A 27,200-nucleotide genomic window follows, 5' to 3' on the forward strand; every position below is an offset into this window, starting at 1 on the left:
CACACACACACACACACACACACACACACACACACACACACACACACTACACACACATGTACACAACTCACATTGCTTTCTTTGTCAGGGCAGTTCAATCCTCTGGACCTTCTGTTAGCCTGAGTATACCCAAATTACTCTGTCTGTCTTTGTCTCTCCCTTCTCTGCCCATATGGAGCCTTGGTAACTGTCAGTCATCTATTTTATCACCAGTTGCATTAACTCTTCCCATAATTTTGTAGCATTTATCTCCCCTGACATGGTAGGTGGGAGACAAGGGATAGGCAAGCAGAAGTCGAAAGTTTCTAATTATGAAGGAAACTGCAAGAGAAGAACCTGTCTTTTATATACAGAAATGGAGTGATAGATTATTATCATTAAAAGCTCATTAGCAAATGATGATTATAAATGTTGGCTGTAAATTAGAAAAGGAAACCTGTTCTTTTCCACAGGTATCCTGAAGTTCAGCACAGGCTTGGTCCTTTTGTCCAGACCTCACTTGCACAGGTCGACTGTGTCCTCTTAACTGTCTGTCATGTCCCGCACTACCTTCACCTCTGACTCATCCTTGTCACTGGTAAAGAATACGAGTCACACTGAACAGACGCAGAGGGTCAAGAGCGAGGGAGGGATCAAAGACTCTGACGTTTTGGTTGAAGACGTTAGCAGGGTCATTGCACGTCTTGAATTTTAGAGCATGGGTTAAACAAGAGTCATGTTAAGTTGGGTGTGGAATGATTTTGGGGATATTAGTAAAAAATCATGCACTTAACCGTTGAGGGTTGAGGACTCAGTATGTTTCGTTCTCTTTGTTTATTATTATTTTTGAAACATGGACTTATGGGAGCCCACATTGCCCTTGAACTTACATTGTAGCCAAAGATGGCTTTAAAATGATCTTTCCACCTCCACTTTTTAATCCATGGCTGGCTGGATTTTTACACTAATTTCTAAACAATATTCAAATATGGTGTCTGCATACTTTACATTTTGATGAAAATGACACAGAAGAGTGTCATAAAACTAGTACTAACGCATGGTGTTTGCTGAATGTTTTATATTTTTCAGTTGTTATTTCCTAATATTTTAAGTGCTTTCATTTTTCATAATGCTCCCATAGGAATACTCAATCACTCTCACAGACAAGGTGCTTTAGAAGGCCAAGGGACTTAACTCAAGGTCACATGAGCTAATGTGTGTTTTCATCTGTATGGTATGGTGGCAAATATCAGGAACCTCCGTGTATTATGTTATTGTGATGGGAAGATCTGGGAATCCTGGATTTGAGCTTGGGGCACTTGAGAATAGTTCTGGAAGAAGAGAACTATAGAGACAGAGCTGGCTGTGTAAGTAATTGATCTAATAAAGGGGGATGAAAATAATGGAAAGAGCCCAGTGTGGTGGTGCAAACCTGTAATCCCAGCACTCTGGGAGGCAGAGAAGGGCAGAGCCTCAGTAAGTTCAAGGCCAGACTTGTCTACAAAGTGAGTCCAGGATAGCCAAAGCTACATAGGGAAACCCTGTCTCAAAAAGAAAGAAAGAAAGAAAGAAAGAAAGAAAGAAAGAAAGAAAGAAAGAAAGGAAGGAAGGAAGGAAGGAAGGAAGGAAGGAAGGAAGGAAGGAAGGAAAAAAAGAAAAGAAGGAAGGAACAGAAGAAGGAAAAAAAGAATGGCGAGATCTTTTCAAGCCAGCAGGAACTCAGTGTAGAGGAATAAGGGTTGTGGAGGATGGTCTAACCATGGACTGTTAGGTGAGTGTACAGAATGAGAGCAGAACAACACACACCAGAAACAAAGGCCTGTGTGCAGGCTGTAGGTAAGGAGAACACTTCACAAGGAGACAATGGTGTATGACTCTGCAACTCCAGAAGCCTAGAACTTTCTTGAATGACATTATTTCTGTGTTGTACCGTTTGTCTGTTCATCTCTATTTCAGCATACACAAAGCAACCTAGACCAGAAGTCAGAAAATGAGGGGTAAAAACTGTAGGAAATAACCAATTGCACATTTCCTAAATCTGAACAGAATTTATGAGATCTGAAACCTTTCTCTCTGGCTTTTTGAGCTCTAATCAACACAGATAACTGGTATGAGTTCACAGGACATAATGTGGTGTCTTCATGTGTATGTACCTTGTGAAATGATCATCCTGTAACCAAGCTAATTAAACTCTGTGTGTGTGTGAGTGTGTGTCCACACAGGTATCCTTTTACTGCAGCTATAGTAGTAAGAACATTAGAGATATGTTATCTTATCAAGTTTCAAATGTTTTCTATACTGTTGGTCCCCATGTCCTTCTTTATCCCGTCTTCTGGTTCCTACAAGCTTCTGCTTCTTTCTTCTAGTGCTCTGACCTTTCTTTGTAAGTTTCCCTTCTCTACGCTTCTTCTGCCCAGCGCCATGCTGTCTGAGCTCTGTGAGCCTCTATGGGATTCTTCCAGCTCGCTCCCCTCCTCACAGCCACATCCTCTTTATAGCGTCAGTTGCCATCTGTATTCTGACGCCGTCCGCATTACCTAGAGTTCTGACCTTTCATCTAAAGCTCCAGGCTCATATATTCAATTAAAGCTCTCTATTTGCATATCTCATGAGTACCCTCAAATTCAACACTTCGTATGCGCAGCCCACATTCTCATCACCTGCCCTGGCCTTCTCCTCTTCCTGTTTTTGTCGCAATGCCATTATTCTCATGGTTTCTTGACCTGGCATTTTAGGTTAGCCTTCAAATCTCTTCCTCTTTGGATTATTATTATTATTTTTTAACTGGGCACATGTCACATTTAGGGCTTTCCAGCATCTTACAAATCCTTCACATGTAATAGTCCTTCCTCCCCAACCCAGAAGTTAAGTCCAATTTTCATCTTCTTTTGCAGTGCAGTTGTCTTGAGCAGTTGAGGGCTTGCCCTGATGGGTGCTTTCCAGATGAGGCTGAGTCTGACGTATTTTGTATCAGAATCTAAACATGTAGCACGTCCATCTTGTCCATACGGCTTCTTTAGGGTGATTGGCTTTTAGGCACCAAGTGAAGTGGCGATAGGATTGTTGACACAGAAACAGCATTAGTGCTGACATTGGAGCAGTTGCTGTGGAGCCAGATCTTGACTTCTGCAGGTGCCAGCATCAGTGAGCTTCCTCTGCGGTTTGAGGTGTGGGTGGGGGAGAATGGGGAGGGGCCCTTTTCTGTGTGAAAAGACTTTGTTCCTTCATCCTTTAGTGATCTCTGAGAGGCTATTATTTTGAAGAAAACAGACTTTATTAAACTAGCTGGAGTCAATTCTGTTGTTTGCAGTAAGAATCTTGAGCAATTTGAGGTTATTGATTCTTCTATGGAAGGAAATTTAGCTGTGTTTTGAGCTGTATGACAGGTTCAGGATAAAATAGGATGAGCAAGAAATAGGAACGGGTGGGCTTGGAGGATTTTGGACCTACCTTTCTAGGATTTGCCTAATCTGTTAGTATTCTTAACAATAGGTTTGCATATTGGGTTTGGAATTATTCCCAGATGTTCTAAAAAGGCAAGGCATACACAGGGAAATAAAATGGACATCTTAGCAGAAAACAATAGACTCAAACAGAAGCTAGTGGAGTATTTCTGAGCAGGGTATTCCATGTCTTTATTTCATTCTGGTTCCAGCAGCTTAAGTATAAGGGAAAGCTACTGTATTGTTATGTGTGATAACCTGGGGAAAGTTTAGCTCTCAGCAGCTGAGTAATTAAGTTTCACTTTGTGTCTGAAGCAATTATGCACTCCATGCTCATGTATATTGTATGTGATATATATATATATATATATATATATATATATATATATATATATATATGTGACAAAACCTGTTTCACTGGACCTTCTGCTCTACAGAATTCCTTCTTAGTGAGAATCTGACCCTGAGCCATGCACTACAGTACATGTATTGCAAACCATTAAGCCGTCTGGTGCCTGGAGATATGAGCCAAGTGAATCACCAGTTCAAGGAAAGTTTGGGATACAGAGTGGGAATTATGTCTCAATAAAATTAAAAAAAAATTGACTCTGAATAGGATGAGTCCAAGTGCCTTTCTCCCCAATGGTGTTGACATCATTGTACATGATTCCCGGGGGTGATGGAATAGTAGAATTAGCGGAGCCACTTATGTTTTAGATGTAATCCTTATTCTTATCAAATTAATATATTGTTCTAGCTTAAAATTAAAATAATACAATACACATAGGAAGAGTATCTTTTGGGATAGGGATTTTGTTCAGTGTTAGAGTGCTGGCCTAGCATTCAAAATGGCCTTAGTTTTAGTCCGTTTGCACTGGGTGAAAAAAGAATAAATCTGTGCTTCATATATTCCTACTTCAAATCCCACTCCCTGGCAGAAGCTAGTTCAGCCTTTTGGTTTTGGTTTTATGTCTTGAGGCAGGATCTCTCTTTGAAGCTCTGGCTGGCATAGAACCTGCCACGTAGACCAACTTGAAGCAATTCTCTTACCTCATCTTCTCAAGTGGCGAAATGTCAGGTGTGTACCACTGTGCCTGGCCATGTTATCCTTTTCTAAAGATAATAGACAATTATTTCCCCAGTTTTAAGTATGCCACAATCTACCTTCAACTTCCTGCAGGTGAAGCTGAAAAGTTAATTTTCTCATGTCTCTTCTTGTGATTTTTGAGTGTCCCCACATTTCACAAGCACAGATGATTCTAATACCCAGGTGCAGTCATTTCACAACTTCTGATTAAATCCACGGACACTTAGTATTTTGTATCCCATTCTGTATCCCAAACTTCTCTTGAATTGGTGATTCACCTGGATCACAGTTCCAGGTGCTAGGATTAAAGGTTTGCACTGCATCCACTACAGTGCCTGGCTCAGGGTCAGGTAAACAAAACAAACTTCATCTCCTGTACCCTTGTTCATCCAACTAGACTATGTTTCATTTGTTTGGGAGGACTGGAGATTGTCCCTGGGGCATTGCACTGCTAGGCTGGAGTTCTTCTGTTGGGGTTTTTCTCTGACCCTAGACATTAATTCTCTGCTTCTTCCTGCTTTCTCTGCTCACTCTTGTGTGAATACACATTAGGTAGTCATTTTTTATGCTAGTACACAGTTTATTTTTCTTATTTTTTTCTTCTCTCCATCCCATTGTCTTCTGTTTACACTTACACAAAAAGTGTTCTTCAGCTGTATTCCTTACCACTCCATTAACTTTAAAAAGAGTTCTGCTACTGCATTTGCAAAGTATGCCTAAAGTTTTGTTAAACTTTCATTTTCACAGTTGTCATTGTTGTAGTTTCTGTTTAAATCTCTTGATGACTGTATTTTCTTTTTCGTTTACCCTCTGCTTTGGCTCTTTCTCTTAAGTACCTTTTCTGTTTCCCGTTGCTGTAGTAAAATTTCCTGAAGAAAAGAAAGTTAGGGAACAAAGGGTTAAATTGGGCTCACAGTTTGAAGTCACAGGCCAGCACATAGGGAAAGTCACAGCGTCAGGAGAGTCAGACAGCTCTTCACACTGCACCCACGTTCCAGCAGAGAGAGATGAATACCAGCCCCGGGAATGGAGTCCATCTTCCCACCTCAGCTAACTAAATCAAAACTATCTCCCACTGTCATGTGGCTCTAGACCTCAGGAAGTTGAAAGCTGAGTTTAACCGTAAGAGTACTCTCTAGTCATATATGTTTTACGTATGTTTTAGAGACTTCCTGTGTACTATACAGAGGTGAGTTCTGTCAGCAAAGAGACCAGTGGCTATCCTCACCGGTCGTAGGTTTTAGAACACGGAAGGAAAATGGATAGCGTTTCAGGTGGTGGTTGGTGCTGCATGACGGGAAAAGTAACATATTGAAGGGCACAGAATGTGCTGGGCAGAGATGCCTCCTTCCTAAGGTCCTGTTGGAGGTCACATCTGTGGGTGTATAGGGGTGAGTCTTGCAGTGAGAGAAAAAGGGGCCCTGCACTGCTTGACTGATTATGTGATCATGAAGCAGAGTTAGATGTTCTTCATGTGCCCTCATGGCTTCTGGAGCTTGCTTCTGTTGGAATTATTTTCATTACCTGTACTTTAAATTGTGTCTCCACTTCCACGGATTCAAGTAGCTACTCAACACACAGAGCCTCTCATTTCCTCTTATATTGTTACAACTGATCCGCCACAGTAATCATTTATATCATCATTGTTGACACATTGAATTAGAAATGAGATGTTTGCATCAACAGCTCCAAATTTAGGCTGAGGAGTCCAAGTTAGGACAGAGGATTTATGCATTTTGTCTGCTCTCTGACATCAGCAAATCTTCTGTTCCGTTTTGATTTTTGGATTTGTTTTGGTTGGGTTTTGGATTTTGGATACTCTCTTATAGCATAGACCTTTGGGTCAGACTTGTGTGGACCAGAGTGACCTGCACTCTTCATCCTCACCATCAACCTCTATGCACTGTCAGATGGTCTGGCAATGATCAGGAATCAGGTGGTGCCTCAGGTCTCTTTGCTATGCTAGTATCAGCAAGTCATCTGTTATCTCTCCTGACAGCCTCTTAGCCTTTTCTTTATTTGCATCACTGTAACTTTCAGATGAATCAACAGGGACTGTCTACATCACTTTATTTCCTGTGGCTATGTGAAGAATACAATGTCAGCCAATTTAGCTGGATCCTACCACCCGTGAACATGAGAGTCTTTATGGTGCCTTGGGCAAAGAGCAGTGCTTACCAGAAGTGCTGTAAAACAGTTTCATGCACACATGCTGGGCACCAAGAGATGAGAAGGGAGACAGTGTTGGATCAGGGCGATGTTATGGTTTCTCCGAAGGAATCAAAGACTGAGGGGACTGGCCATGGTGCTTATCCTCTGAGGATGTGCACCTGAGCAAATGGCATCGGCTGTTAAAGTTGACATTTCCTTTACTGTCACTTCAGTTCTGTCCCATGGAGTCCCTTGATTGGACTCATTTCTCTTGACTTCAATCTCTCTTAAAGATTTCTTGCCAGTCTTTTTAGGAGACTGACATTTTTTGCTGTTCCTCTTGCAGGGTCCCCGAGATACCTTCTATTGCAGTGACTTAAATCCTCACACAGCACTGGGAGTCTCCCGCAAGAACTGTGGTGTCTGCCCCTGAGCTGTCTGTTTTAGCCCAGACGATCAGCCAGCTTGCAAGATCCCAAGCTTGCACCTCCATGTTTCCTCATATTTTTCATCCATTGTCTTTTCAAAATAAAGTTTAGAAAAATACCCATCCATCTTCTTTTCCCAGTTTCTAACACAAGCCATCACTTCCCACCCCAGATCGAACTGTTACGCGTTATGCAATATCACTGCTGTTAATTCTGTCTATCACTTTTTATATTGATGGCTGATGTTGACTGAATGACTACTCTCCATGGTTCTGTCTCAAGTTCTTGATTCAGTTGCATGTCATTATAGCAATAGTCGTTTTACACATGATGATATGGACACCTTAGAAGGTTGTAATTTCCCAGATGTCACACAGCTAGTAAATGGCAGAGCCAGGATTTGAGTCTGTGCCTGTCTAGCTGTCAGACATAGGCAGCTAGTGAACACTGTTGGAAATCCTTGAAGAACTGAGAAATCTTGGCACGAAGAAGGTAGGCATCTGTCCCTCACAGCATCAGATGCAGGAAATGAGGAGTGGGCTTCCTTTGTTTCAGAAGGTTTGCTCCAGAGGAATCCTCTTGAGGCTCATTCACAGGAGCAATCTCCTTTTGTTCTTCTACACCACAGCTCGCCCCTTCTAGATCATTCTCATCAGCATGAAACAAGTCTGATTTCTTGTGTGTTAGAAAAAGCAAGCAAGTAAGCAAGCACAAATCATTTTCTCCATTTCCTACCACCCCACCCCATCTTCAATCACATTTCCCTGGCCTTTCTACAGCAAGAGTTGGCTTGGCCTTTCGTCCTTCCTTCCTTGTCCCCTCTACTTGTTACTAGTAACTCCACATGGCTCATTCCATGGTACATCTATAGCCCTCACCTTATGTAACCTTACAACAAAACAAACAAATGAAAGAGACACAGTTTGATTCTTTTTATATTTTATTTAAAGAATTGTAGTTTCTTAGCTTCTAGAACAGTCTTCTCTTTTCTCTTTTGCTACCTCCCTCAACAGCCACTTCCTGAATGGGCTGCTAGGTCTTTGGCTTCTTGTCTCTCTCTCTCTCTCTCTCTCTCTCTCTCTCTCTCTGCATTTCTTCTGGAGAATTTACTCATTCTGAGTGCACCCAGGTCTATGTCACACCAGTAGAAACAGGCCAGAATATGACAACATCCCTGTGGGCCATAAGTCTCTGTTTGGTGATAGCTACATCTTGATGAGCTGTCTGGTGACACTAACTTGAAGATAGCTGATGCCCAAGCCTAGAGTACACCAAGGGTGACACTAAACTGGGCCACACCTAAGTCTCACAGACAGAGAAAATTATGTAGTCCGAGTAAGATATGTGTCCCTTGCCTGCTTCAAGGCGGGTGAAAATCTAGCCAAACTTGAGTCTGCCTCTCTGGCGTGCAGTCATCTTCCTCTGTGAGCTGTGGCCTGGGCCTAAAGGCCTTTACTTTCTGTTGGTCACTGCTTCCCATTACCATAAATACAGTTCTGGGCTAATTTTTGGGCCCTGTTGCCTGTGGGTGGAATCCGGAAGTCAGCAGTCCGGCTTACACAGTTCCAGTTGCTTGCTTTAGCCTTGCGAATAGGTTATAGAATTCTTCCAGGTACTGGCACTTCACTATGATAAACTGGTACTGAATTAAAATGTAATGCCTGGGCTTAATTCCTTCTTCCTCTCACGTGTCAGTATGAACAAATCTTTCATTCCCATCTCTTCAATGTATCTTTTCTTATTATCAGTCGAAATTTGAGTCAGCTTCTTTAGGTATCAGGAGGGTAGTTTGGGGTATAAATAGCTGATGTGAGAAGATGGTAGCTAAGGGTCCTTATTTAGCTGCCATCTTGTTCTGTTGGTTTTTTTTTTCATATTTTTTTAAAATTTTTATTTAACTTTTATTAATTACACTTTATTCATTTTGTATCCCCCCATAAGCCCCTCCTTCCTCCCCTCCCAGTACCCCCTCCCCCCCTTTCTGCATGCATGCCCCTCCCCAAGTCCACTGATAGGGGAAGTCCTCCTCTCCTGCTTTCTGATCTTAGTCTATCAGTTCTCATCAGAAGTGGCTGCATTGTCAGGGTTCTAGGTTATCTCCATGAATAGTCCTTGGCTGGAGTATGAGTCTCTGGGAAGTTCCCTGTGTTCAAATTTTCTTGTTCTGTTGCTCTCCTTGTGGAGTTCCCATCCCCTCCAGCTCTTACTATTTCCCACTTCTTACATAAAATTCCATTCACTCTGCCCGACAGTTGGCCATCGGGCTCAGCATCTGCTTTGACTGTCTGCACGGCAGAGGCTTTCAGATGCCCTCTGTGGCAGGTTCCGAGGTTGTTTCCTGTTTTCTTCTTCTGGCCTTCAGAGGCCCTCTGTAGCAGGTTCCTAGGTTGTTTCCTGTTTTCTTTTTCTTCTGATGTCCATCCTCTTTGCCTTTCAGGATGGGGATTGAACATTTTAGTTAGGGTCCTCTCTTTTGCTTAGTTTGTTTAGATGTACAGATTTTAGTGGGTTTATTCTCCAAGATCAAAAACTCAAGTGACAACACATGCTGGAGAGGTTGTGGAGAAAGAGGAATCCTCCACCACTGCTGGTGGGAATGTAAACTGGTACAACCACTCTGTAAATCAATCTGGTGCTTTCTCAGACAACTAGGAATAGCGCTTCCTCAAGATCCAGCCATACCACTCCTAGGCATATATCCAAAAGAGGCTCAAGTACACAAAAAGGACATTTGCTCAACCATGTTTGTAGCAGCTTTATTTGTAATAGCTAGAAGCTGGAAACAGCCCAGATGCCCCACAACTGAAGAATGGATGCAGAAACTGTGGTACATCTATACAATGGAGTATTACTCAGCAATGAAAAATAAGGAGATCATGAAATTTGCAGGTAAATGGTGGGACCTGGAAAGGATCATCCTGAGTGAGTTGTCCCAGAAGCAAAAAGACAAACACGGTATATACTCACTCATATAAACATACAACATAGAATAAAAACCCACTAAAATCTATTGGTTTCTTAATCAAACCAAATGCACCCTGAAAACAGCGTGGAATGCGGAGAAGCTGAAGGCTGTGTTTGTATTTAGAGAAGCCTAGCCTACTCACTCACCAAATGTTTTATTAAATACTTGTGTAGTGCCAAGATCTTGAGGTCCCCAAAGACCACCAGGAGCCAGACCACGTATGCAAAAGCAAAAAGCTTTTTCTGGCTTAAGCTCAGTCTCTCCACCATCACTGATGCAGTGGATCAGAGAGGAGAGCCCCGAGCAGTTACATGGCACGTTTTTATCTGGGAATTGAGCAAGAACTGGGAATTCCCAGCTTAGCAGTTACAGGATTGGATGATATTCAACAAGCAAGCATGTTACAAAGTGATTGGCTAATTAACATCAGGAGTGTTAGGTTGGTGGGCTGCCCAGTACATATGCCCCACCCTGAGATAAGATACCTTCCCGTTCTTGTGGTAACCTCCAGGATATTCCTTGGTAATTTTATGGTTTTCTTATTCTTGAGATTGGTGACCCATTGCCTAGTTCCTGGGACTGATGACTTTGGGGGCCTGGTCCTTTCAGTTATTTCACAGATGCTATTTTAGGAGGTAAGACTGCAGAAATGAACAACAAGACTCCTTGCCCACAAGCCACATTTGTTCCAGCCCAGAACATGAACTAATAAACAAAGAAAAAATACTGAATTGCTAAGTAAACAAGGAGAGAAGAAAGGGAAACAGTTTGTGTAACAGACAGGAACAGGCGAGGTCCTATTTTATAGAATAAACACAGGGAAGGTTAAGCAGATATCTATAGACAGTGGGTTTCAGCTATGCAGACCCCCTGTAAAGAGAGAAAAATGGTTTTGGCAAGAAAAAAAGATGACAATTATTATATCATCATTAAAATTGCAAGAGAGTTACATATGGGCATTTAAGGGATGGTTGTTTTCAAATCACAGCCAATCACACTAGGATTTGTTTTGGTTTGTTTTAATTTAAAGGTATTATTTCACATTTTCTGAATAATACAAAGACAGTTGGCAAGAGGAAGAACAAAGGGCTTAGATTCAGACTTGAGGTTAGGCCAACTGGTCATGCTTTATAAGCCACGTGACATCAGGCAAATCATTCTGCCTTGAAAACCAAACTTAACCAACAATTGCTGCATAGCTGGTGTTTTCTAGGTATGCCTTACTGGGCACGTTCCTGTAGTGTGAAGAATCCTCCCAATTTAGAGATAAGTCAGTCCTGCCTATATACATATGTTTTTCTCTTCCCCTTTTCCAGGCCCCCTGTGTAAACACTTTGAGTATGTATCGTGCACAGCACAGCACTGTGCTCCCAGAATACAGCTTCAACTACTGGACTAATGCTGGCCGTGGGGCTGCCGATCAGAGAGGAATGCATTCCCTCCGCATAGGATCACCCTCTAACTAACCCGGTTCTGTCCTGTGGTCCTGGCGAGTGAACCCAGAGCCTCCTGCACAGTAGTCAGGCGCTCTATACTGTAGAACTTTTTAAGTAGACTTGTAAATTGTAGTAAAATTCAAATTGTCTGTAAATAAGATAAACAAGTGTCAGAGAAATTGGTGTCCTAATTTTTCATATAAAATGTGATTAAATATGATTATGTTTTTATCAAAGAAGGGTTTAGGAAGATTAAAGTTTCACAGCAGAAAGCATGCTGAGGTGACTAGCACATGCTAAGTCAGAGGAGATTTCCTTCCTCCCTGTTACCAAAAGGACTGTTACACTTTTGCAGATTTATGACTGTGACTGTTTTGGGTGTATTTTCTATGTTGGAAAGGATGCTTATGGTAATTTTGGGCTTTACACATGAGCACTGCCTGTCTAAGCTGAGCCATTCCCATCTCTTCCTAACCTGACCTGTCTTTACCAGGACAGTTTAAGGGCTCATTAACCATACTCTATAGAGCTCATTGACTTTGGCTTTGGCACTGGGGACCCTCAAGGTCTTAGCCTCTTGTGAACACCCTCTCTTGGTCACCTTGTTTTCTCCTAAGTAACTAATTACTAGTAATGTCTCATGGCTGTAATGTCAAAGATATTTCCATATATCTTCATCACATATGCTTATTCATAGCTTTTGACCACTTTTCACTTGGACTGTTGATAATTTTACTTGTTTTCTCATATATTCTGAAATACAAGGCATTTATTCATTATGGACACTCAAGGTGGTGTCTTCTCAGTTTGGACCTTTCTTTCTCCTTCTCCTTTATGATGTTTGCATTGTTTGTATTTTATATGAAGAAATTTAGAATATGAATTCAATGAACTCTCATACATTCCTGCCTCTCTAACCTGTTCTTTTTGTACATTGTTTAGGAAACTTTCCTGTTCCTTAAAGTAAAGTTAAAAAACAAAACAAAAAACAAAAAACAAAAAAAAAACAAAACAGGTTTTCTCAACTGTATTACTGTTCCTATTTAGGTGTTTAATCCAGGTGAGTATTTATTATGATATAAAGATGAAATATTATCATTTCATATTTATCTGAACACTTTTCACTGCTGATCATTCTTAAAGATTTATACATATTGTTTGCATGCCGTATTTCTTTGATTTTATGCCAACTTTTTTCCACTTAAGCTCTGATTTTCTTTGTTACACCTTTGTAAAAGTGCTTACAAATAGTAAATGTAGTGTTTCTTGGAGAATATTTTAACTTATTTTCTATATGTCTGTTCTAACCTTTCTGTGCAGGTTTTAGAATGATCCCTAGAAATTTTCCTTGAGGTTTTGCATGTAGTTTGGATGTTAATTGACACAGATGACACTTTCATTTTATTGAGTGTTCCCATTCAAAATATCACACACATCCCAAATTAACAGAGAGACAAATTAAAGAACAGGGGAAAGAATCCTTAAGTAGACCAACACATATATGGGAAAGTGGTTTTTGGCAGAGGCAAATGAAGAAGACGTGGCCTTCTCCATATGATTGCAGAAAATTCTTGCTACATGAACAAAAGGATCTTTGCATAATTTCATACCATACATAAGCGAATCCAGAATAGGCCATAGTTGTACAGGTTAAGAGATTAGATTTAAAATCTCTAGAGAGAAGCACAGGAGAAGAATCTTATGAACTTGATTTTTGACAAGACAGAACACCAAAATGTGGCCCATGAGTGAATAAACTGGTATATTTCATGTATACATATGTCAAAATTTTTAAATTGTATGCCTAGTGTATACACATGTCATATGCTTTAACAAATTTGCCTTAGAGAGGACAGAAACATAGACCCTAAGAATTCCTGAGTCATCACATGTCCTTTGAAAGTGTCCTTTTCTGACACTTGAATAGATTTTGTTTTGTTGTTTTTCCCGATTTCACCGAATGCAGGCTTACTGCCTGGTCATCTTGGATAGTCTCTGTTAACCACTCACCTTCTATATCCTGAATGTAGACTTGTGTTGAGTGCTGTCATTTTACAGCTGAGGTTTCTTTCCAGGCTGATCCTGAGGCCGTGAGATGGAGAGCAAATATAAGGAAATACTGTTGTTTTCCGGCCTGGACCACATGACAAAGGAGGAGCTGAAACGGTTCAAGTTCTTTGCTGAAGATGAGTTTGCTATACCCTGGAGCGAACTGCAGGATGCAGACAAGACAGATTTAGCTGACCTGATGATTAAATGTGTAGGTGCGAAGTCTGCAGTGGAAAAATCCATTAATATTTTCCGAAAGATGACATATATGATGCTTGCAAAGTTGCTACAGAATGAAAAGGAAAAAGGTATGTGGAAGTGCCCCTCCTTTAATAATATAATAGAGGATGGAAGCCCGAATGAGGCTAGTAGGGAGTAAATTTACTTAATCAAGGGTGTCTTTGCCTGGATGCCGGAGAGTCACTAAACAGCCTGTTACAAATTCCTCAGGCATCTCTCCATGCCAGTGGTCAGGGCTGCCACCCACTGTCTCTCCGCCATTCTCTCTCTCCAGTCTACTTGCAGAAACTGTGGAAACGGGGTGGCAGTGTTAACGTTAAAGATACCATTACATAGTACTTAAGGTTTCACACTTTGCTGACAGCCTGACTATAACATTAAGAAAGCACTGCCTTGAACAGACAAACCAGAGAATCCTTTAACTTTGCCACAAACTATCAACTTCTGGCGGAGCCAGCCTGTCGTGCTCCCAATTGGTCTTTCTTTAGGAAGCCTTTGTGCTTCTCCTCCATGGAGTCTCTATTCTTTTTTTTTTTTTTTTTTTTTTTTTTTTAAATCTCCAGTATAGTTGACAGTATGAATTTCCAGGACACAAAGCAATGTTTGTGGTCAATAAACCACTACTTAACCCCCACCAAATTATATGCATCTTGTTAGGTTCCTGATTGCTCCCTAAGAAGATAGGCACATTCTTTGGGTTCAAATGACTAATAAAAACCAACAAAAGAATGCCTTATCAAGGGAATCCCTAAAACGAGAGATTCCAAAAGCAGTAATCTAGGGACACTATGTATGTAATATTTCCATATGTTCCAAGAAGTTCCGAGAAGTATGTGCTGCCACATGGGTGACCTGTCTTCTCAAGTGTTATTTATATCCAGTTTAAGTGATAAAGTAAGGATAAAATTCCAAACAGACAGAAGTTGTTATGTAATTTTGAGGCACTCAGAGCAAGGCCTGATTCTGATCAATTTATTTTCAAAAGGTAGCCGAAATGAGAAGGCATGTGTAGTTCTTACGTTTACCCACAGGGTGGCAGAAAGAACACATAATTGCTCCCAGTAACCACTTTTGTTTCTCTGGTACTGGCAAGCCAGCTGAATAAGTTTGTTAATATCTTTTAGTTTTTTTCCCCAAACTAATTCCTATTCCTGATTTTTTTTTTTCTGGTTAGGATGATATAAAACCCACTTACCGATTTTTTTGCTCTTCATTTTACCATTCTAATGATGATGGGACTTTTAAAATTTTTATTTATTTATTTATTCATTTTGTATCCCAGCTGTAGCCCCACCCCCTCATCTCCTCCCAATCCCTCCTTCTTCTTCCGTGTTCCTCTAGTCCACTGATAGGAGAGGTCCTCCTCCCTTTCCCTCTGACCCTAGCCTATTAGGTCTTATCAGGACTGGCTTCATTGTCCTCCCCTGTGGCCTATTAAGGCTGCTCCACCCTCAGGGGAAGGTGATCAAAGAACCAGCCACTGAGTTCATGTCAGAGATAGCCACTGTTCCCCTTACTAGGGAAACCACTTGGACACTGAGCTGCCATGGGCTATATCTGTACAGGAGTTCTAGGTTATCTCCTTGCATGGTCCTTAGTTGGAGTATTAGTCTCAGAAAAGATCCCTGTGCCCAATTTTTTTGGTTCTGTTGTTCTCCTTCTGGAGCTTCTGTCCCCTCCAGGTCTTTCTATCTCTCTTCTTTCATAAGATTCCCTGTACTCTGTCCAAAGTTTGGCTATGAGTTTTAGCATCTGCTTTGATACCCTGCTGGGTAGAGACTTTCAGAGGCCCTCTGAGCCACCACAGAGGGCCTCTGATGGTGGGAATTTATCAAATTGATTAGCTCAAAATGATCTACTTAGAGACCTGGTTGAAAATTTAGGAGTGTCTGGCAGCACTGCATGCTCACCTAAAAGTCAGTTTAGTTCCTTTGCAGCTTAGAAGCTCTTAAGCACAATTGGGTGTTATGGTAGAATATTGATTTCTGGGTGGTTTCCTAGAAACCTGTGTTTATTCTGGTAAATGTCCAGCATATCTACTCATGACCTTGCCTCATGAAATGTGAGGGATATCTGAACAGATCCAAGAGTGTCATTAAAGAATGACAGCAGGGTTCTGACCACTAGTTGAGGCCTGGAGAGGAACACAGATGAGCACATAAGTATGATATAGCCAAGGAAATCTAACCAGATTCTTTAAATATAATGACAGGTTAGACAGATGAAAAGTATGCATCAAATGATTGAAGAAAATGAAAATTATCTAGTGGGAAGATGACACTTTTCTAAATCTTACCACAGTAACACCACGAATGACATTTTTTGAAAAGCTCTTATTGATGTGGTGGGATAGAATGACAGGTTTATTCTCTTGGGATCTCTTAGTTCTCCATTTTCTTCTCTGATACTGACAATACTGGATGTTTTTATGTGCATGCTTATCAAACAAACAAACAAAGACAAAATAGTTTTCCAGAACTAACCACTGGAATATCAGTTTAACTTCCTGTAAGCATATCTAGTCATTTTGACATTAGTCACATGCCATCTTCATTTACAAAGCTCCCACTCCATAACAGCAAAGTGGAGTTAAAATATGGCAAAGGAAACCTAGTAATGTTTTTAAGTAAGTTTATGGTTTTCTGTCCTGGGCTCATGTGACTCAGAGACCACAAGTTAGACATGCCTACAAGAGCAAAGGTCTGTATGGTATTCCTGACAAAGACTCAACTACTTTCTGTTGTTTGAAATACAGTGACAGAATATACTTATTATGTGACCACTGTTAGCCATATTTATATTCATTAAATGGTTTGATTTCCAACAGAACCAAAGCCATGAACATGCCCGAATGGTTTGGATTCTGTGAGAAACTACATTTTTTTTTTGAAAAACTTTTTATCAACTTTTATTAAAATGCAGGATTGTGTTTTATTTTTTATTTTTTTCTTTTTTTTCCATTTTTTTAACTTTTATTAATTACACTTTATTCATTTTGTATCCCCCCATAAGCCCCTCCCTCCTCCCCTCCCAGTCCCCCCCTTCCCCCCTTTCTGACTACATTTAACAGGTTCTTTTGTTTTGTTTTTGAGACAGGGTTTCTCTGTGTAGCTGCATGTATTGGTCACAGTAAGACTAACTTCATTTTGTTTATTTCTAATTGACCACTGTTATTCCAGTCTTGCTAATGCCTCAATGCTAATGCTGCATGAGATGAGGTGAAACTGAGCCTTCTACAATGCATCCCATAATGCTGGGAAAGCCACATGCTCATTCCCTGCCCTTCCTCCTCACCATAGAAGGGGTAGTGCCTTGAGATTCTCTTTATACACTACTGTCATCTTGGGAGGGAGATATCATGGTTAAAACTGAAACCATTCCTCTTAACCTCTAGAGGAACTTCTCTCAGTCTCATGGTTTTAGAAGGTACCTCTGTTGTATTCTGAGATGTTCCCTAATGTACCTTGTCTGTAAATAGTCATGTGTTGTATTGAGAGGGACTGAAGATGGGAAACTCCTAATCCCTCACATGGCTGCTATTTCCTTTCTATTTTCTTCTTGAAAGTTAATGATATTCTAATTCTCAGCCATGCTTGCTTATGTATCTTAGATTAATGTGTCTGTTTCTTCTTTCTCCCTTCCTCCTCTTTTTCCTCCTATTTCTCTTTCTTCTTTCTTCTTCAGTTGTAGGTAAACCCATGATAAATACAAAGAAAAATACAAATACAAAAAAGAAAAATACAAATACAAAAATGAAAAATACAAATACAAAGAAGGTTACAAATACAAAGAAGAAGGTTACAAATACAAAGAAGAAGGTTACAAATACAAAGAAGGTTGCAGATACAAAGAAGAAAGTTACAAATACAAAGACAAAAGATGCAAATACAAAGAAGAAAAGAACACAGAAAGTAAAAGAAAGAAGTCAAGCTAAAAACTGTTCTATTGCCTCTGCCACCAGCAGACAAACAGACTGCTATAAAAGTCTCTCCTCAAGATAAGGTAGGCAGTACTCCTCTTTATCAGCATATTCTCTTATCACTGTCCCTGTCATCTAGCACATGAAGCCTTCTTCTCATTTTCTCAGAGCTTACAAACCAGGAAAACAAGGCTATGACAGGAAAGATACGCCTACAGTACAAAAAGAAAAGTTTCTCTACCCAGTAAGCTTTTAATTTCTGCCATGCTTGGACATATTAACATGTTGCTATGTTAGCCTCTATTTGGCAGAAACTCTGACAGGGACGGTTCTCAGTGAGGATCTTTTTGAGTGCTCTCGGCATTAGCTCTTGTGAAGAGGTTTAGGAAGTGAAGGAATGGGGAGACTTTCTGGTTCAGTGGAATTACAGCAAACAGTTCAGCCTGTCCTGTGGGAGACTTGGGAGCCAAGAATGGCCTTGAGGACTGTCACAATGTGGATGGAAAAGACAATCCCTTTACTCACTAGTGTGCCTGCTCTTAATGGGGTGAAGAGGCTCTTTGTAGCAGAGGGAGTAAAACTTGGTAGAGTGTCCATCCCTTAGTCCTGACAGAGCAGTAGGCAGGGATCCACCACAAATCCAGCAAGCATGTGCAGTTTCATTTCTTGTGAAGAAACTGTCATGTAATTTTATAGAGGAGCATGATTAGGGTATATATATCATTCTGTCAGGAGCACCCACCCACTTCCTCTGTGCATGGCTCATAAATTTCTAGAATTGTCAAGAAAGCAATACCCAGGTTTAAGTGTTACATTTTAGTGAACAGATATAAAAATACATATTGAATAGTCTGGAAAATCTAAATAAAGTGCCTGGGAGGGAAGGCAAGACATTCTGTAATTGTCCTCAGTAAACTTGATATTTCCCTGCTTTGGACTGTAAGACTTGGGGTCTCATAGCTCAGGAGTTCAAGATCATGCCCTTTCCAGAAACTCCCACAGATGACGACTCGTTGCAAAAGCAGGAGGTTTATTAACCATTGCGCAATGGGGTCACCCCTGCCAGTCAGCAAAGAGTGGCACCGGGAGACAAAGGCCTTTAGGTTTTTAAAAGAAAAAATGTGGGAAATTTGAAGTTGCAGTTTTGGCAATTTAGGATTGGACGAGGAAGCTATAAGGTAAGATAATTGGTTAGTCTTAGGTGCTCAAGCTTGGCCAGTCCTGCCAAGTGTGGATGCAGCTGCAATTGAAGTTGGGGTGGTTAGCTCATCCTTGAAGATAAGGGCTGCGGGCTCTTGGCTGGAGGTCAGGAGCTACTCAAAAGATGAATTGGGTCTGGATTGGTTGCTAAGAAACACTATCTTGAAGACAAGGGTCTGGTCCTTCTTTTTGCTGAGTGAAGGTCATTGCTTGCTCACTTTTTTTCTATCTGTCCTCACAGATAGGGTCACATTTCTCCATTCTCTGGAAAGGTACTAAGAGGCTTTAGCTTAACCTGAACCTAAAACTCAAAACTATAGCCTTTAGAAGACATACAGGTTACAAAGTTAGTCTAACCCTTTCAGGACCAAATGGAGTGTGGGATGCTGCCCATCAAATGTATTCATGGGTTCCCATTCCAAGGTCTCCCAGATGCAGTTCAAAACAGTCTTCTGTGCCCCTTTTTCTCAGGGTCTCCCCTTGGTTATGGATTGTTAATTGCTTTTAAAAATAGCATTGCTTCTAAAACATACACATGTACTAACAAACACAGAGACACACGTGTGCACACACTGTCTCCCATTGCTCTTAATTTCTTAATTTGGAAGAACAAAAAACATGATGAGAATACAGTTGCCATAATCTTAGTGTGTAGAGAAAAGTGGCAATATTCCACTAGTGTATTTAGTTATTTGAGCATTTATCCAATAAGGAATGCATTGTACTTTATCCTTTCTTAAATTGATTAAAATAGTTTGTTATATATCCCTATAAAAAACATTTAATTTTTATATGTTGTTATAATATTTTTAAACTTTAATTTATTTGTGTATTTTTTAAATAAAGGAGTGCTCTGTTTTCATGTACATCTACATGCCAGAAGAGGGCATCAGATCCTTTATCTGATGGTCATGACCCACCACATGGTTGCTGGTAATTGAACTCATGATATTTGGAAGAGCAGACAGTGTTCTTCACCCCTGAGCCATTTCACCAGCCCTATACTGTAAGATTTTATTTGACAAAATACTTTTTTAGGATTTAAATGATTTTAATAATTTATGACTACAAATAATAAGATGTAATTTTTATGTAAGCTGTAATGTATAATTTATTTATTTATTTTTAATTCTCCCTTTAGGTCACAAGCCTTGGTACACTACCAGGGCAGCAAGCCGGAAGTATGAGCTTCTCTGGTGGAGATCCCAGTGTTGTTGACTTCCAGGCATTAGATGAAGCTCAAAATCAAATGTTCTGCCTCTCCCGGAAACCATTTGGGAGTCACGCAAAAGAAATTCTGAAGGCTATGGTGGAACATGACACAGATGGGTTTCCCCATAAGAAAACTTTTATGAGTTTAATAGATCAACTATTTTAACAATAGATGGCTTCAGGGGCTCAGGACTCCCAGAGGGCCACTGCTTTGGTGACCCCTGCAGGGGCCGGGCATGGGGTAGGTAGGGTGGAAGATGGGGGTGGGGTGGGGTGGGGGATGAGGGTGGGATGGGTTGGGGGAGGGGAGAGGGTGGGAAGGGTGGAGGGTGGGAGTGGGGAGAGTTAAGGGTGGTGTGGGGTGGCATGGCAGTGTGGGTGGTGGGGTGTCTGGAGATGAATTCTTCAGGGAGAAGGGGAGCTGTTCTTTTTCCCCCAGTGTTAAGGCTCAGAAGAATAAACAACCAGTTTCCTGTGAAGTAGATGGTGTGCTTGCCTCTTTAATTCATGTGAAACTGGGAGGGGTTTGGGAGGTGAATGTGTTTGATTTGCTGGGACTAGGAGCACCTAGGATACTTCATTTATATGCAGTAGCACAATCCTATCATAAGAACGGGAACAACAGGGATGGGGGGAAATCCTCCAGGTTCCTTAGGGGTATGGAGAAATGTCATTGGCTGAAAGATAAGGTACCAAGATATCTCCTTAGCACAGGGTAGGTATTTCCAGGAATCCCCAGGTACACATTGAATGAGATTCTTATTAGGGAAAGTGATGGGCCCGTAATCTTCCTGAAGGCTATGTGACACTCCTTGTAGGAGCTGGGGTTTTTCCCAGATAAGTGAGAGGAGGGAACCCAGCTGAGGAAGGGAGTCCAGCATTTAGTACTGAAGGCAGAGGCTTTCTGGAAATGCCAGACTTTACAGAGGGTCTGGCAATCTCATTTTAAGATCTATGTTTACTCATATTTAATGATCTATACTTTTATTATGCATGAGGATATTCCTGGCAATGTGGGAGGGCTCCATGCACATCACTGATCTTCCTCACATACAAGAATCAGGTAAGTACTCACTACATTATTGGGGGGGAAATATATTGTAATAGAATCACAAGAAGACAGAATCACAATGATTCAGGTTTTAGAAACACTCTTCATAAATTACATAGCAAAGAAGGATTCTGATTCAGGGATTTTGTCTCCAGAGTCAATTATACTGTCCCACATGAATATAGAACTTTTGTGTTTTATTTTTTTTTCTAAAATACTCCTTTTATGTCTTTTCAACCTAGATGATTTCAAGTTTCTAATCTCTTCCTAACGTCTCCGTTTCCCTTCAGTTGAGCCTTCCTTGCCTCTCTGTGGTTTTACTCTGACTAAAGGCCACATGAAGCAGTATTGACCCATAAATAACATTTTTTTTCTGTCTTGTCACAGCCTCAGAAGAAACAAATGGTGACAGAACAGAAAGTCATCAAAGAAAGCTTTACAGAAAGATCCACTGGTAGCCATGGTGCTGAAAGCCATGAATCCTTTGAGTGTGAGGCCCAGGAAGAGACGCAAGAGATATTCTATGAGACAGTGCCATGGAGACCTAATTTTTCTTTGTAAAAGTTTTAAATGCACAACTTAAAAGACAAATTTATCTCAAAGAGAACAATTAAAATACCAAACTGTCTTTGGCACAGTAACTTCTTAGAGCTGACCAGTTCCTCAGTTATGGTTGATACTCAAAGTCTGTGTCCCAAGTAGCATTATAAAGATCCTGTGAAAACTCCTAAGATTAATAAGCTGAAAACTCAGCTCTGTGGAACAATTGTGAATAAAATGTTTAAAGTCCAGAAAGTAAGTTCCTATATGCAATTTTATATTGATTAGTAAGGATAAGATAACATAGAACCCCTATTCTAAGCCTTCATGGATCTTCAGAAATTACATTTCAGTATTTTTCTCTGTAAACTCTGAAACAATTAAAATCAATTTAATTGACTTTAAATAATTTTAATAATTAAAAACAATTTTAAAAGGTTAAGGATTTGTAGGATAATAATTTGCCAAAGCTTGTGTAAAATACTTATAAAAGTTTTATTTTTAATTTTTGTTTGTTTTGCTTTTTGAGACAGGTCTTACTCTGTAGTTCTGGCTGTTTGGGCACTTGCTGGGTGTCTCTGCCTTTTGAGTGCTGTATTATAGTTATTTTCATAAAACTGTGTTGGTTTCTCTTAGTTTCCCTCTTAACCTGGCTATCATATAAATAATTGAGACCATATTTTTTTATAGTATGTTCACAACACAAGAGCTGAGAAGTTACTACTTTATTCGTTTTTAATTTTTATTTTTTTACAGTTTATTTATTGCCTATCCTGATTGAAGCCCTCTCCATCAGTTCTTCCCAGTGTCCCGCTCCCCATCTTTTCCTTCTCCCCTTCTCCTAGTCCACTGAAAGGAGGAGTTCTCCTCCTCTGCTCTCTGCCAATAGCTTATCAAGCCTCCCCTGTGAGTGCCTGGATTTTCTTCCTCTGTGGCCTCTGTGGCCTAGGAAGGCCACAGCACCAGGGGCAAGTGATCAAAGAGCAGGTAATCAAATTAATGACACAGCAGCCCCTGCTCCCCTTGCTCAGGAACCCACATGAAGACTGTGCTGCCTATGGGCTACATCTGAGGAGGGGGTCTAGGTCCTCTCCATGCATACTCCTTGGTTGACACATCAGTCTCTGAAGGACGCCCTGTGGATTTTAGCTTTGTTGGTCTCTTTGTGGGGCTCCTGTCCCCTCTTTGTCCTTCTGTTCCTCCTTCTTCCATAAGACTACCTGTTCTCTGCCCCAAGTTTGGCTGTGAGTCTCAGCATCTGCTTCGATACCCTGTTGGGTGGAGCCTTTCAGAGCACCCTCCAGAATATTTAAAGAACTCATGAAATTAGACACCAACAAACCAAATAATACAATTAAAAAATGGGGTGCAGAGTAAGCAGAGAATTCTTAACAGAGGAATATCTATGTTGGAGAAACACTTAAAGAAATGCTCAACACAGAGGAATAGTATGAAAGATAGTCCTGGTGAGACCTGATAGGCTAGGGTTAGATGGAATTAGAGGAGGTCCTCCACTATCAGTGGACCTGGACCGGGGAAGGGGCATGGGAGGAGATGAGACAGGGAGGGATTGGGAGAGGACGAGGGTGGGGTTACAACTGGGATACAAAGTGAATAAATTGTAATAAATAAAAAATATATTAAAAATAAATAAAATAGAAGAATACTCAACATCCTTAGTCATCAAGGGAAATGCAAATCAAAAGGACTCTGATAGTCCATCTTATACCAATCAGAATGGCTAAGATCAAGAACTCAAGTGACAGCACCTGCTGGAGAAGATGTGGAGAAAGGGGAACCCTCCTAAATTCCGGGTGGGAGTGCAAACTTGTACAGCCACTTTGGAAATCAATCTGCTGCTTTCTCAGGAAATTGTGAGTAGCACTAATTCAATATCCAGTTATACCGCTCCTAGGCATATACCCAAAGGATGCCCCACCATTCAGCTACTTTATTCTTAACTCTCTAAGCTAATCTCTTTTTCTCCCAATGTATACCCCAGGATACTTGGCACTTTGCAGCTTTCCTACTGAGCTCTCTCTCTCTCTCCTGGTGTCTTCTGCACCTCAATCCATGGCTGAATTCCCTAGCTCAATCCTGTATTTCCTCTCCTAACTGTCTCCTGGCTGGCAGGATGTCCAGCTCTATTTTCTCCTCTACTCAGTGATTGGCTTTATTGACATATCAAAGGACCATTGGGGAGCAGAGTTTATACAACATTATGAAAGGAGATTCTCAAAACAAGGCTTGCAACGAGATATGGGGGATACAGAAATCATCATTTGAATTACACAGTAACCTTATGCCTACAGTACTGGGATCCATGCATATGTTTTAATATTGAAGTTCCTTTTATTTATTTTTATCCTTGTAGCCTCCGAAAAACGCAGACACACTCATTTCCCCCTCTGTGTTGCTTTCATGCACTTATGTACCATGCACATTCAAAGTAACTTTCCTTCCTTCCTTCCTTCCTTCCTTCCTTCCTTCCTTCCTTCCTTCCTTCTTTCCTCCCTCCCTCCCCCTCCCTTCTTCCCTCCCTTCCTTGTTCCTTTTCTTTCTTTGTTTCTTTGTTTCTTTGTTTCTTTCTTTCTTTCTTTCTTTCTTTCTTTCTTTCTTTCTTTCTTTCTTTCTTTCTTTCTCTCTCTCTCTCTCTTTCTTTTTTTTTCTCTGCCGAGGACTGATGAACAGGGATGGTTCAAAGACCTAGTACTGAATGAAGAGAATGGAAGAGTTAGCAGGGGATTCCTGCTAGATGCCAAGTGTCTTAGAGTTTCCATTGCTATGAAGAGACACTAACCATGACAACCCTTATATAAGACAACATTTAATTGGGGCAGGTCATAGGTTCAGAGGTTTGTCCATTATCCTCATAACGAGAAGCATGGTGGCATGCAGGCAGACATCCAGAAGTAGCTCGGAGTTCCACATCAGGATCTGCAGGCTGGTCCTGGCTTGAGCTTCTGAAACCTCAAAGGTCACCCTGTGATGCACACCTACTTCAACAAAGCCACATGTCTTAATATTTCCAAATAATAGCACTCCTTATGAGCCTGTGGGGCCATTTTCATCAAACCACCACAACAAGAATAAGGGAAAACTAGTCTTGTGTGACTGGTTTTCCGGCCTAAGACAGATCCTGAAGAATCACAGGGAACCTGTTGGTTTCTACACCAGTTAGGCAGGATTACCTCTCTAGTTTTGACAGAAAAGGTGACAGGAGGAAATTGTCCTCCTTGAGTTACAGTGTAAAATACCCCTTTCTATCCCTCAGTTTTGAGCCTTCTATGTTATCAACTACCCACTAATACCTATTCATCTAGTCAATAAAACTAGCTCTTAAATATGTTCCTTATTTTGTGTAACTGACTAGCATCTGGTCCTTCTTTAATCTGGACTTGTGACTGATTTCTCATCATTGACTTTAAGATTCCTTCACTAGGCCTTTTATTATTGGTTCATGCGTATCTGGACTTGTTTCATTAAGTGATAGTCCTAACCACAAGGTCTTCCTTTAGCCCCATCTTCCCTGTCTACTAGTTGTTTCTCTGAGGCATCCTGGCCTCCCACAGAAAAGAGCTCAAGTTTAGAAAGAGGGACAAAAGACAACATGCTTTTAAAAAGATCCTCCTACCCCCTCCACTAATACTTGCTAATAACTATTAGGTAGCAGTCTGTTGAAAGCTGGAATAATTATGCATATTTATTTTAGAAAGATGCTCCTGTCCTGTCTGATAATTGATTTTGTGTGTGTGCTGTTCTTCCATAGCCATCTCATCAGGGCTTGACTCTTGTTTTCCTTTCACAGATAAGAGAGCAAAAAGATAGAGTACTATATGGTGTGCATGACAAAAAGGGGAGATGGAAGTGTTAGTGCTTGGAAACAAGAGCAAAATAAAATGCTAGGAAGGAGATAAACTTAGACTCATATTCTTCAAGGTGTCAAAAAATGGAGAGAAGATACAGTTGAAATCTGGACCCTATAGCTTCTTTAATGTAAGGAAATAAATCAGTTCTCAGAAGGGGATAACATCTTCCGTTTTCTGTCAGAAAGCCAAAAGAGGCTGATGAACAGGATTTGACAGAGAAGAGCCAGGTATGTAGCACATCTGCATCTTACAGACCTGAGGAGCCTGTCTTTAGAGAATGCATCTCTTAGATACACAATTATGAAGCAGTGGATGTCCCAAGGAAGACATTACACACAGATACACTCCTTCAATCGTCTCCCCACACCACACACCACAGGCTACATACCGTACCACACACACACACACACACACACACACACACACACCACATATACCATACACCACACACACATTACATCACACACCACACACACATTACACCACACATGCACATACACAGTACACACTACAACCCTACCCACACACACTTTCAAAGAACTCCACAATGAGTTTCTTGATTATAGCGTAAGTCTAATTGAAGGAAGCTTGCCCAGAATTGCACATATCCTGGAAAAATGCAGTCAAAAGTCAAGTCAGACTACAAACACTTTGAAAACAAATTTCTGAGCCAGCGCGTGCATGCATCTGTCAGAGCCCAGGGCAGTTAAGTGAGTCATCACATCCTGGCACCTATCCCACTGATACTGCTTTGCTCTCTTCTCCATCACCTAACAGTGTTTATAGGGACTGGTGTCTCTCTTCCCAGGTTTTAGACAGACAGCTGAGGAATCTTCATATTTGCCTGTATTGGGTAGGAGTGTGTGTGTGTGTGTGTGTGTGTGTGTGTGTGTGTGTGTGTGTTCAGAGCAGGTACTTCAGGAGAGTCATCCAAGAGAGAAGGAATTAAGAGGTGATGTGAGGGAGGGAGAGGAGATTTGATGAGAAGAAAGGTTAATTTTGGGAGAACGCAATAACTGAAAGTAGAGGAGACTTAATTAATCATCAGCATCCCAGTGTACATCTTTCTTCCCCAACCAGGTTATTAAAGCTTCAAAAACTAAAAAACTAAAGCTGAAAAGTGTAGATTGAAATCAACTCACCTAAGCAGCAATCTGTAGAAGAATTCTAATGCTGCTTCTTAAACCAGACTGGGCTACCTGAAGATAGCAGTTTACAGACTCATCATACCGTTATACTAATTAAAATAGCACAAATACTCGACAAAACAACTCTAAAATATATGTAAAATTGTCATTAATTAAATTATTGCTTTGTCTAAGGTTTGGGTTATTGTTCTTCACTACATAGATATTCAAGGATGTTATAATTATATAAATAGGTGTTGAATTAATAAACTGTGAGTGGAAAATGCTCTCCATATGTAGTTGTATAAGCCATTATGAGCCAAATAGATAAATAACCAATTTCAGAGGAGAACAAATAAGAAAAGCCTGTAAACCTGAAAGGATTTTCATCTTTTAAGAAAGATTATTAAGGAAAGACACCCAAGAGTCCATCCCTTCCTGGGGCTGGGGTGGGCACCACTACAATGAACAAATATGTGATGGAGAGGTGAGAAAGAGGAGTAT

General features: G+C 40.7%; 1 protein-coding gene across 2 annotated transcripts in view; it reads left to right on the forward strand.

The window, feature by feature from the left end:
- The window catches only part of LOC129681382 (interferon-inducible protein AIM2-like), a 43,042-nt gene extending 22,684 nt beyond the window's left edge, over positions 1–20,358 (forward strand). Inside the window, exons 2-4 of one of the 2 annotated variants that reach the window (XM_055613303.1) lie at positions 13,565–13,846; positions 17,463–17,780; positions 20,039–20,358. In XM_055613303.1, the coding sequence (XP_055469278.1) occupies positions 13,585–13,846; positions 17,463–17,779 (579 nt within the window). In that variant the 5' untranslated portion in view covers positions 13,565–13,584 and the 3' untranslated portion in view covers position 17,780; positions 20,039–20,358. Of the gene's footprint in view, positions 1–13,564; positions 13,847–17,462; positions 17,781–19,743; positions 19,817–20,038 lie in introns of those variants that run through there. The other variant, XM_055613304.1, reaches the window with a different exon arrangement.
- Positions 20,359–27,200: the final 6,842 nt, after the last annotated feature.

This window comes from Psammomys obesus, unplaced genomic scaffold, assembly GCF_907164565.1.
Source record: "Psammomys obesus unplaced genomic scaffold, mPsaObe1.curated_primary_1811, whole genome shotgun sequence".
Lineage (NCBI taxonomy): Eukaryota > Metazoa > Chordata > Mammalia > Rodentia > Muridae > Psammomys > Psammomys obesus.